At 34.6% G+C, this 11,770-nt stretch overlaps 3 protein-coding genes across 3 annotated transcripts; 1 reads left to right on the plus strand and 2 right to left on the minus strand.

Moving 5' to 3' along the window:
• The first annotated feature begins 2,048 nt into the window (after positions 1–2,048).
• LOC139502027 (myb/SANT-like DNA-binding domain-containing protein 4) lies at positions 2,049–4,575 on the plus strand. The gene is made up of 3 exons (XM_071291349.1): positions 2,049–2,765; positions 3,697–3,895; positions 4,347–4,575. Exons 1-3 carry the CDS (start codon positions 2,342–2,344, stop codon positions 4,555–4,557), a joined length of 834 nt encoding a protein of 277 aa, XP_071147450.1. The 5' UTR covers positions 2,049–2,341; the 3' UTR covers positions 4,558–4,575.
• Positions 4,576–5,091: 516 nt separating this feature from the next.
• LOC139500562 (putative nuclease HARBI1) lies at positions 5,092–8,025 on the minus strand. Its single transcript, XM_071289311.1, has 2 exons — positions 7,681–8,025; positions 5,092–5,286 (listed from the first exon to the last, which is right to left on the minus strand). The coding sequence occupies exons 1-2, from the start codon at positions 8,023–8,025 to the stop codon at positions 5,092–5,094; spliced, it is 540 nt and encodes a 179-aa protein (XP_071145412.1).
• Positions 8,026–9,858: 1,833 nt separating this feature from the next.
• On the minus strand, positions 9,859–10,807 carry LOC139500563 (putative nuclease HARBI1). Its single transcript, XM_071289312.1, has 2 exons — positions 10,267–10,807; positions 9,859–9,893 (listed from the first exon to the last, which is right to left on the minus strand). The coding sequence occupies exons 1-2, from the start codon at positions 10,805–10,807 to the stop codon at positions 9,859–9,861; spliced, it is 576 nt and encodes a 191-aa protein (XP_071145413.1).
• Positions 10,808–11,770: the final 963 nt, after the last annotated feature.

Consider the following 11,770-nt stretch of genomic DNA (forward strand, 5'->3'; position numbering starts at 1 on the left):
ATATGACTACAAATTTTTGATCGCATAAATTTAGGGTGCCAGCATGTCCTCCTTTTATTCATAATATTGATACGCAACAAAATTTCAAAAGTTTTGTTACCTCATGCTAACTTGTACAACAAAATTATTTGACCGCATTGACCAAAACTGACTATATGTGCACTTTAATTTGTAAATCTATATACCCTCATAGTAAATCAGCCCATTTTTGTTATGTCAGGATTCAATGTATAATACAATTGACAGCAATATTGCAATACAATAACAACAATTTTCTGTTCGCATAAACTTAGGGTGCCAGCATGTCCTCCTTTTATTCAAAATTTTGATACAGAACAAAATTTCAGTAGTTGTGATACCTCTTGCTGACTTGTACAACACAATTATTTGACCGCCTTGACCAAAACTGACTACATGAGCACTTTAATTTGTAAATCTATATACCCTCATAGTAAATCAGCCCATTTTTGTTATGTCAGGATTCAATGTATAATACAATGGACAGCAATATTGCAATACAATAACAACAATTTTCTGTTCGCATAAATTTAGGGTGCCAGCATGTTCTCCTTTTATTCAGAATTTTGATACAGAACAAAATTTCAGTAGTTGTGTTACCTCTTGCTGACTTGTACAACACAATTATTTGACCGCCTTGACCGTCTAAAAATTGACGTTTTGTTTGACAGGACGCAAATTTCATTTAATATCACTAGTAGCACGATTTCAGTCTGAAAAGGTCATTTTGGTCTGATCACATCTTGATTGAATGGATTTACCGCTATAGGAAATCGTCCAGACTTTTTAGACCGTTAAGACTCCGTTACGATCGATAGTCTCATCAGGTATATCAGTCCGTTAAGGCATGTCAAGATTATCAAGACTGAATATCCTAGCGAGCTGTTAAGATCCGTTACGACAGTGTCAGACCAAAACAGACCATGGATACAAAATTACGTTAAGAATTTGTCAGATCGTGTTCAGTCGTGTTCCGATTTTATTAATTTGGACAGAAAACGGGTAAAACTTTCCCAGTGTTTATCAGGGGTTGCTCCCCTTTTAAGAATAAAATTAAAATTAAAACGAAGACGGTTTATGTTAACTGAAAGTCTGCCATGTTGTAATTAAATAAAGAAAATAATCAATTCTAATGCATACCTCTTCCTATTTAATTATTCAACATTTTCTATATTAAAAAAAAACCATAAGTGGTTCAAAGTCATACTTCTGCGCAAACCGTGGCGAATTGAGTTCAAAATCAACAGATTGCCGAAATTACATTTAATAATTATTCATTGAATATAAACATCAAAAACTTTATATTTAATGGTTTACAAGTGATTATAAATAAATATTTATGCAATTACAGACTGGTGTCATGGGGGGAAATGTGTCAACTTGACGTTACAGATAATTTGTATACCCTTAAAACTTACGGATGTCGGGATTAACACTTGAAAACGTAATCTAAATATGTGATTTTTTTTAAATTGTTGATGTTTCTTTTCTTTAATAGTGTTAATAATATGAATTATCATTTAACTTTTCATGTTTTCAATATAAATTTCATTTAAGTTATTGTAAACTTAAGACAGGGAAAAACTATAACAGTAATATGTATGTCTTTTGTCGTTTTCTGTTTATTGTGATAGCATTGTCCGTTCATTTTTGCCAGACTTGTGCATTTGATTTCCATATTTTTTTTATTGTGTCTATAATCCAAAAACCATTTATAACTTTCTTACATCCCAGATTTAGAAGCGTTCGTTAAAAAATAAAGGTTTAATATTATTGCAAAAGTCTGTGAATTATTGAAAATATGACGTTTCAAAAACACAAGTTGCTATATTAAATGCTTGTAAATCTCTGTTACATGGGGTGCACTCTTATTTAAATACCTTTCTGTTAAATAAAAAAAGTGTAAAAACAGTTATTGGAATCCAGCTGAAAAAAAGGGAAAACAAATAGAGACTATCTAACTTATTTTTCAAATATCGAATACACAAATAAATCTCTAACCATCAACGCTTGCAATTTGTTTTTACTGACAGGGGTCTGTTGTTCAACTTGTCGTTATTTTAACGATTGATTAAATTTAACGAGTCATTAAATCTTTTAACCAGTCGTTACATAACGAGTCGTTTATTTTCTGTTGTTCAACAATATTTAACGTGTCGATTAAATAATCAATGAATTAAAATTTAATCAACTGATTAATCAATGCGTTAAAATTTAATCAACTGATTAATCAATGCGTTAAAATTTAATCAACTGATTAATCAAGTGATTAGATAAAACCTACCCATCATGCATTGTTCTGGAGCATCCTGTCTGTAAAACAATGGCTGAATCTACTGAACCAAACCCAAGCAAACTAAAAAGACTGAAAAAGACCAACTTCACTGTGGCAGAGGAAGACCTGATCCAACAACTAGTTGAGAAACACTCCAGTATAATTAATGGAAAACTTACAAATACAGTGACCAACCAATTGAAAAAAAAGGTATGGGATGACATAGCCATCAAAGTCAATTCTCTTGGAGTTGCCATCCGTACAGCCACAGAAGTTAGGAACAAGTGGAGGAATACCACAAGAGTGGCCAAGGCTGTGTACACAACTCACAGGAGTGAGTTGTTCAAAACTTGGGGAGGACCAGCTCCAAAACAACCTAGCTCTGCAGTAGAGAAAGTTATCCATCTTATGAAGGACACCACCAGCTTCAGGGGGATTCAGGGTGGACTTGAAACTGAATCATTCCAGACAAGTAAATATTTTTTAACACTTTGAAATAAATCCCCAAATGTGTTTTCCCCTTAATTAGAACTTCTCAAGGCTCTACCCTTCTTATTGAACTTTGTAAAAAGTAACTTGATCAGTTTCACTTAACATGTTTTTATTTATCATATAAAAACAAACATTTTTGGCAAAATTTTGTTTTGAAGGTTCTTTTTATTGTTATTGTTAATTTTCAATGAAATTAACATAAATATTTGTATCCTTTTTAATACCGGGATACATAGTTTCCTTTATTAAATTTTGGTTAAAGTTTCGTCTGCTCCGCCGTCACAACAAGTAGGGGAATTCCCAACTGATATCACGTGACTGATAACAATTTATTTTAACCAATATTTTCCATCATTAAATGATTGCCAACGTGTTTCTTGTTGGTTTGAAGGTTTTCCACTTGATATAATATTGAAAGATTGCATTTGCTTAAACTGATAACAGTTTTAAAGTATTATTTTTAACATTAGTTCACAAGTGGCTGTAGGTGCCCGCCAAGTCGTCTTTAAACTGGTATCTGTTGATTGATTAAAGGGAACCGCAATAGCTAATTTCGACCGAAAACCAGTCATGATTTATATTATTAAAACAGATACGGACTGGTTGTCATAAATCCGGAATAAAGTTGATCAATTTGTTGTTGCAGACTGAACCTAGACAGGAACACATATTAGTTTATAGCTGAGACCCTTGATAATCTGAAAAGGGTTGAAATAGGGTCTTATTTAGTCTTGTGCAATATTTTTTATCTTGCAATTTAAAGTAATTGTATCTGAATTTAATTGAATGATGATATATATATATATATATAGTATGCCTTTTCAATTGCCCCCCCCCCCCCCCCCTTTTATAATTAATAAAATATACCCAAACACAGTATCAACGAATAATTTTGTTCTCATTTATTACAGATCAACCATCTATCAATGCCACTTTGCCGGAAGAAGATGCCAGCCAGGATTTGTATGAATCTGCAGCATCTCTGATAAGGGACAGTCCACCCCCCTCCAGTCCACCAAGTCCGTCTCTGCTTTCAGGATATGACCCCATCCTGACACAAACAGTCGTACCACATATTCAAGAACAAACAGATAGGACAGATAAGCAGAAGTAAGTTGTAAATGTAAAAAAAGAAGATGTGGTATAATTGCCAATGAGACAGCTCCCCACAAGAGACCAGAAATTAACAACTGAAGGTCACCGTAAGCCACCTTCAACACAAACGATTTTTAGTTCACAAGTAGAATGAATATTTTCCCGAAATTTTAGATTTAAAAAAAAATAATTCTACCGTACTATGGGGATGTATACAAGAACTCTATAAAAATGTGTTGTGGAAACAGGTTCCGCTAGATTATTTGGTCAATACTTCAAGTTTTCTTTTTTTACCTTTTCATATATTTCTGGCAGTTTCCCCCACCTATTCACATATTTCAAGCCGGAAAACGTGACAAATTCTGACTGGCTATTTCATGGAACTATGACATTGAATCGATCAATAAAAAGAGATGTAAAATTAATCGATCTTTTACAGAATTCATTATGTTTTTATTATTTGTAGGACAGTGAGAACACCTTTGAAAAAGGTAACAGTGCAGGATATTCACGACATGCAGTATCGTGCACTGCAAGGTAAACTCCAAGAGAAGCAGAAAGTGCATATGGACTTGGAGAGGAACAAACTGGAACTACAAATTGAGCTGTTGCAGAAGTTAGTGGGTGGCAATTCTGAACCAGTAACACTCTCTCAGGCACTTGCCTCTATGTATTAAATTCATTGTTATATTGTTGATTTGTATTTCAGAAATTACTATGAGGCCAACACATTCTTTAATTTTGTGTGCACACTCCTATGTAAAAGAAAATAGACCAGTAATTACAATTTAGCCACACATATTGCACCTCCATCATTCAAAAAATAATAAGTGATACACGGATCAAAAATTTTAAATGACCTTGCTTGGCTGTACAGTCCTTGCACTGTCGGCCATGGCTTGTGCCTTTTTGGGGCATTTAAATAAAAAAAAATTCCATATGGTAATTGATATAATCAATTGGCAATCATACCACATATTCTTATTCTTGTACTGAAAAACAGTTGCCTGGCTACTGGTTTTTTTTATTTCATAGGCGACTAACTGCTCACCATTTACTATACCAGTATTGTAGTCGCGAAAATGCAAACTTCCTCTCTCAACACATTGTCAAACTGATCATACAAAGGTTTGTTACTATTTTCAAATTTCCTCATTTTTTTAATGAAAGACAATTTATGAAAATATGAAAAAATAAAAACATGCAATTTATTAGGCAAAAAAAGTGGTAGCAAAATGATCCCGTATGCCTTTTCCGTCCTGTGGACCATTATAGGGTGGCATCTGAGGTTGATTGTCAAACAATTGTTCTTCTGCAACTTCAGGTTCATTCCTCATGATGGCAATATTGTGCAGAATACCACAAGCAATGATAATTCGGCAAGCTTTATCAGGTTTCATTCGGATCTGGAATACAATTAAAAAACATTTATTTTAAAGTGTGATAGAAATACTATTTGTTTGTAGCATGAATTAACCTTGCTCATGAATAAGTCTGAGATTAAGTAAATCTATTACAAAAACGTTAACACTATAATTTAATTAAACAAGAGTGCACACACTGAAATGTCTCGCCTTCTTTACTAATCATTGATACTATCTTGATAGACCTAAATATAAAGCTTTTATTACAACTGTCACATAAACTCAACATAAACCAAGAAAATGAAACATTGATCAATGAACCATGAAAATGAAACATTGATCAATGAACCATGAAAATGAAACATTGATCAATGAACCATGAAAATGAGGTCAAGGTCAGATGAACCATGCAAGGCAGACATGTACAGCTAACAATTCTTCAATACAACAAATATAGTTGACTTATTCCTTATAAAAAAAGAAAAACAGACCAAAACACAAACACTTTTATAAACTTAGCAATGGACCGTGAAAATGAGGTCAAGGTCAAATAAAACCTGCTTAACGGACATATAGATCATAAAATATTTCCATACACCAAATATAGTTTATCTAATGCATAAAGTATTAGAAAAATAAACCAAAACTAACTTTGACCACTGAACCATGAAAATGAGGTCAAGGTCAGATGACACCTGTCAACTAGACATGAACACCTTACAATCATTCCATACATCAATTATAGTAGACCTATTGCATATAGTATAAGAAAAACAGACCAAAACACAAAAACTTAACTATAACCACTTAACCATGAAAATGAGGTCAAGGTCAGATGACACCTGCCAGTTGGACATGTACACCTTAGAGTCCTTCCATACACCGAATATACTAGACCTATTGCATATAGTATCAGAAATATGAACTTGACCACCAAAACTTAACCTTGTTCACTAATCCATGAAATGAGGTCGAGGTCAAGTGAAAACTGTCTGACAGGCATGAGGACCTTGCAAGGTAGGCACATACCAAATATAGTTATCCAATTACTTATAATAAGAGAGAATTTAACATTACAAAAAGTCTTAACTTTTTTTTCAAGTAGTCACAGAACCATGAAAATGAGGTCAAGGACATTGGACGTGTGACTGACGGAAAGTTCGTAACATGAGGCATCTATATACAAAGTATGAAGCATCCAGGTCTTCTACCTTCTAAAATATAAAGCTTTTAAGAAGTGAGCTAACACCGCCGCCGCCGCCGGATCACTATCCCTATGTCGAGCTTTCTGCAACAAAAGTTGCAGGCTCGACAAAAAGGGACCAAATCAAACATAAAGCTGAACAAACAGTCCAACAACTGATGATGTACTGTTACATTCACGATTTAATAAAGTTATTGTAATGACTAACTTTGAGCAGTTACCCCAACATGACTACATAATTTGGTTGGTTGTTGGTTGCTTAACGTCCAGTGGCAAATATTTCATGCATATTCAGGCCGAGAACAAGTTCACAATAAATGCAATAGGTAGATCTTGTCATAATAGAGGCCATTTGGGATGATGGTCGGAGAAGTTTGGACTGCCACTGGAAAATGAGGGTATATTGGATAGGGACAGAAATTGTGCCTTGCAACAGGCCACTTACGGGCCCTCAATGAGTCGTTGCACAGGTTCTTAACGTGCTCAGAGCGTGGCACTCTCTTTACTCGAGACTTGGATTCAACGTCCACATTCTGACCGGACGTGACTGCGAACTTATACATCCCGCACAGCCAAACGGACGCTCCACTTCAGCAAGCGTTTTACTGTCGGTCGGAAGAAGACCACGTGACCATATTTCTATTCCCCATTCACCCTTGGAGTACATTAAGTTACCGGACTAACATCACCAATTTTCCAACTGGATACCTGTTATCAGTACATGTATAATTTTCGGGTTTTGATCTGTGTGCAGATGAATTGTCGATCATTGTGTTCTTGTCCTGGCTTGATATTTAACGTGTTTCTGATGTCAGCTTTATCAGCCCTTAAATATACAACTGATTTTTCATTTTTTTCCGAGTTTTATTACGTGATAAAAATAAGGAGAGTTGGTGTGATTGTTAATTTTATAACTAAAATGTATGTATCCTGCAAAGTTAAAATGAAGTCGATGTAAGCAATTATAGGCAACCATACTGTGGTCAGCAAAAAAAAAAACACCAAAAAACGTATAGTAGCTACATGTATAAAGAAAAGATAGAGAAGGGGACCATTAATACCTTAACCGAAATTTAGAGAAATCGAAAAATGTACTAATGAAAGATTTAGTAGACAGCCGTCTCACAAGAAAAAAAAAACATGACTTTTAAAATATAAGGGCATACATGGCATATATCATGTCAAATATTCATGTTACTATACTGTGATTATTTGTAAAGAATTAATTGTACCTCTGATCCTAGAATGTGAAAGCGCTTCTTCCATATTCCAAATGTCCTTTCTATTGTCGACCTTGTTGAGCAATTTCTTCTGTTAAACCTTGCTTGACCTCTACCAGCAGCTGGTTGTCTGTATGGTGTCAGCAAAAACTGTCTGCAGGGATAGCCACTATCTCCTAACAATACACCTTGTCCAATTCCTTGATATACATTCTCAAGATGTTGTCCTATGGCTGAGGTTCTGAAAACGTGAGAATCATGTGCTGATCCTGGCCACCTAGCACTGATGTTGGTGAATCTACCTTTAAACAAAAATATGATAGTTACAAAAGTTAAAAAAGTAGTTCCATAATTCATTAGTCAAGGCAAAGCAAATCAGTGATTGTGATTAAGTATGGTGACCCAAGCTGTTTATTTCCGTGTCATTTAATTTCTTGTGATTTGTCCCATTTAAGCAATCATTACCACATCTTCTTTTATGTGCATACATATAGTTTGTCCATTATAGTTCTAGTCATTAAAATGTTAGCTGAATTTGCAATGTGATGAAAGCAAAATATAAAATTGAGAAAGGAAATGGTGAATATGTCAAAGCGACAACCACCCGACCATAGAGCAAACAACAGCCGAAGGCAACCAATGGGTCTTCAATGTAGCGAGAATTCCCGCACCCGTAGGTGTCCTTCAGCTGGCCCCTAAAATATGCATAATAGTACAGTGATAATGGACGTCATACTAAACTCCGAATTATACACAAGAAACTAAAATTTAAAATCATACAAGACTAACAAAGGCCAGAGGCTCCTGACTTGGGACAGGCGCAAAATTGCGGCGGGGTTAAACATGTTTATGAGATCTCAACCCTCCCCCTATACCTCTAGCCAATGTAGAAAAGTAAAAGAATAACAATACGCACATTAAAATTCAGTTCAAGAGAAGTCCGAGTCTGATGTCAAAAGATGTAACAAAAGAACATAAATAAAATGACAATAATACATAAATAACAACAGACTACTAGCAGTTAACTGACATGCCAGCTCCAGACCTCAATTAAACTGATTGAAAGATTATGTCTTCATCATATGAATATCAGGTACAATCCCTCCCGTTAGGGGTTTAGTATCATACTATCATAAAATATATGAGAAGAACATAACCCGTGTCATGCCAACAACTGTTATTTTTTTAAAGAAATAAATGTGTTTAGTTCCGATGCAAAGACCCTATCAGTGAATCAATGTTAAAGCCAAAATATGCAATCTTTAATGACCTGACAACAGTATCGTAACTATATCCCCTTTTAATAAGTCTATTTAAAGGTTTTGTTAGTTTCTGAGGAGAATACTGACATTTTTGTGCTTTATAAAGAATATTTCCATAAAATTTTGGATGTGAAATACCTGAACGTATAAGATGTCTGCATGTTGAGTTATATTTACGAATTATTTCCTTATACCGGTGATAAAATTTAGTAAATGTTTTGACCAGTTTGTGATATCGAAAACCCTGGTGTAATAATTTTTCAGTAATACATAAATTTCTCTCGCTAAAATCTAATACATTGTTACATACACGAGCGAATCGTACAAGTTGAGATATATAAACACCATAAGATGGTGACAAGGGAACGTCACCATCTAAAAATGGATAATTAACAGTAGGAAATGAAAAATCATCTCTTTTATCATAAATTTTTGTATTAAGCTTCCCGTTTATGATATAGATATCAAGATCGAGGAAAGGGCAGTGGTCATTGTTATCATTAGCTTTATTTAAAGTAAGTTCTACAGGATAAATTTCTTTAGTATACATACTGAAGTCGTCATTATTTATGTATAGTTTTATAAACAATCAGTCAGATAAACAATACATCGGGGATCAAAGCAGTTAATTATATATATGCTCCCTTAACATTTAAAAAAAAAAATATTTTGAACAATGACTGGCTTATTTTCCAATCAAAAAGAATGGGGGAGGCGAACTTGATATTTGGATGACAGATTGGACACTTATTTTTTGTTCAGTTGTCACGTTTTTCAGTTTTGTATGGGTTTTTTTCAAGTACGTGTTGTTGTTGTTTTTTTTTTTTGTTTTTTTTTTTTGGGGAGGGGGGGGGTCTTCTCACTGAAACATTTAGAGGTAGATCTAGAATTTCTTCAAACTGCAAGGGGCACACTTTTTGTTGACGTTTCAAAGTTTATAAGCCTGACTGTGACAAATTCTACCTAAAGATAAGGGTTGGCAAAATCTATATAACTATTTTGATCAATAAATTTATGTTCATTAACTCTTAGCAGTTCACTCGATCCAGCATATTTAAAAGTGAAACAGTAAAAACAGAAAAGTGAAACGGTAAAATTAGAGACACATTATATGTATATGTCTCTGGTAAAAAACAATGAGTCTACGGATCCAATAGAAAGTATGACAAGATTGAGTTGTCTTTCTTTTTCCATCGATTTTCAAATTAGCTGAAAAGCAGTTCAACAGAAAACCAGCCATGTGTATGGTCAAGGACGATTGAAGATGTCAAGAAAAAGCACGCACACAAAGCATGTTGTAAATATAAAATAGGTATAATACAGTGTTTTAAATTACCTTCATGGTCACAAATGGCTTGTACGTTGATGCTGTGGAACCCCTTTCGGTTAACAAATGCTGGTTCATCAATGCTAGGCCCAGTAATCCGTATGTGAGTCCCATCAATGCATCCAACCACGTTTGGAAAACCAGCCTTTTCATAAAACCCAGCCCTTATTACGTTCTTCCTCTGATTATCTGGCCACGATATGAAATCATCTTTCATGGCAACTAATGAATCCGTCACACGGTTAATCACCCGAGATACAGTTGATTTGTCAAATCCCATTGTGTCCCCAACTACTTGCAAGTGTGATCCACTTCCATAAAATCTCAAGGCAATCATAATCTGTTGTTCCACTGAAAGGGCTGTCTCCTTGTTTGTCCCACGCTCAAGATCCCCTCTCATTAAATCTGACAGGTATGCAATAGTCTCCCTGCCAAATCTATATCTCTGCCTTAGCTCCTCATCAGAAAATTCCCTTTCTAGAGGGTCAAAACCGCGAAAATGTCGCTCTCTTCTTACAACAGGTGGTTGAAACAAAACATTGACAGCCATCTTAGATTGAGGTTAATCAACTGATTAAAATTTAATCACCCTCAATGAGGTCGATTAAATATAACGACACTTTGACATTTTTAAACGACTCGTTAAATTTAACGACAAGTTGAACAACATGATAATGGACTGATTAAATTTAACGCAGTGATTAGTAAAATTTAACGACTCGTTTAATTTAACGACAAGTTGAACAACAGACCCCAGGTGTCTGCTGGCATTGAATTGGATACCAGTTTTATGTAGGCGTAACAATTCATCACATTTATCCAATCAGCTGTCTTGTGTGCGATCTCATAAGGTCCACATAGTTTAGTTTTTATGCCCCACCTACGATAGTAGAGGGGCATTATGTTTTCTGGTATGTGCGTCCGTTCGTTGTACCGTCTGTACCGCTTCAGGTTTTCCAAATAAGAGATTGTACCCCAATTTCACGTTCCACTGAACATAGAAAATTATAGTGCGAGTGGAGCATTCGTGTACTGAGGAAACATTCTTGTTTATACATGTTATGGTAGCGATAAAAAATATTCGTGCAGAATATACATATACTATGAAACAAACAATATCCTGTCCTGTGCATATGTCGTGTACAAGTTGCGATTTTGTACAGGTTATAACATGTACAATGCAAAAATACAAGTTATAACATGTACAAAAGTACCTCATACATGTTATAACCTGTACAAAATATTGCTTATCAATGGTTTTAACTTGTACAAAATTTCAAATAAATATTAATGAAGTAAAATATACATTTAAATTTACCAATGCATAAAGAACAACAATAAATAGGCCAGAAAGTGTCTTTTTCGGTAAAGGACAATGATCACAAACTTTCAGAAATATGTTTCATGACTTATGTTGGCAAAACGTGTGTTCATGTAATTGTATGTTTTATGCAGTCCCTCATGGCTTAAATACGTGTGAAACTATTTACTAAAAGCTTGCATTCCTCAATGA

Source organism: Mytilus edulis, chromosome 13, assembly GCF_963676685.1.
Source record: "Mytilus edulis chromosome 13, xbMytEdul2.2, whole genome shotgun sequence".
Lineage (NCBI taxonomy): Eukaryota > Metazoa > Mollusca > Bivalvia > Mytilida > Mytilidae > Mytilus > Mytilus edulis.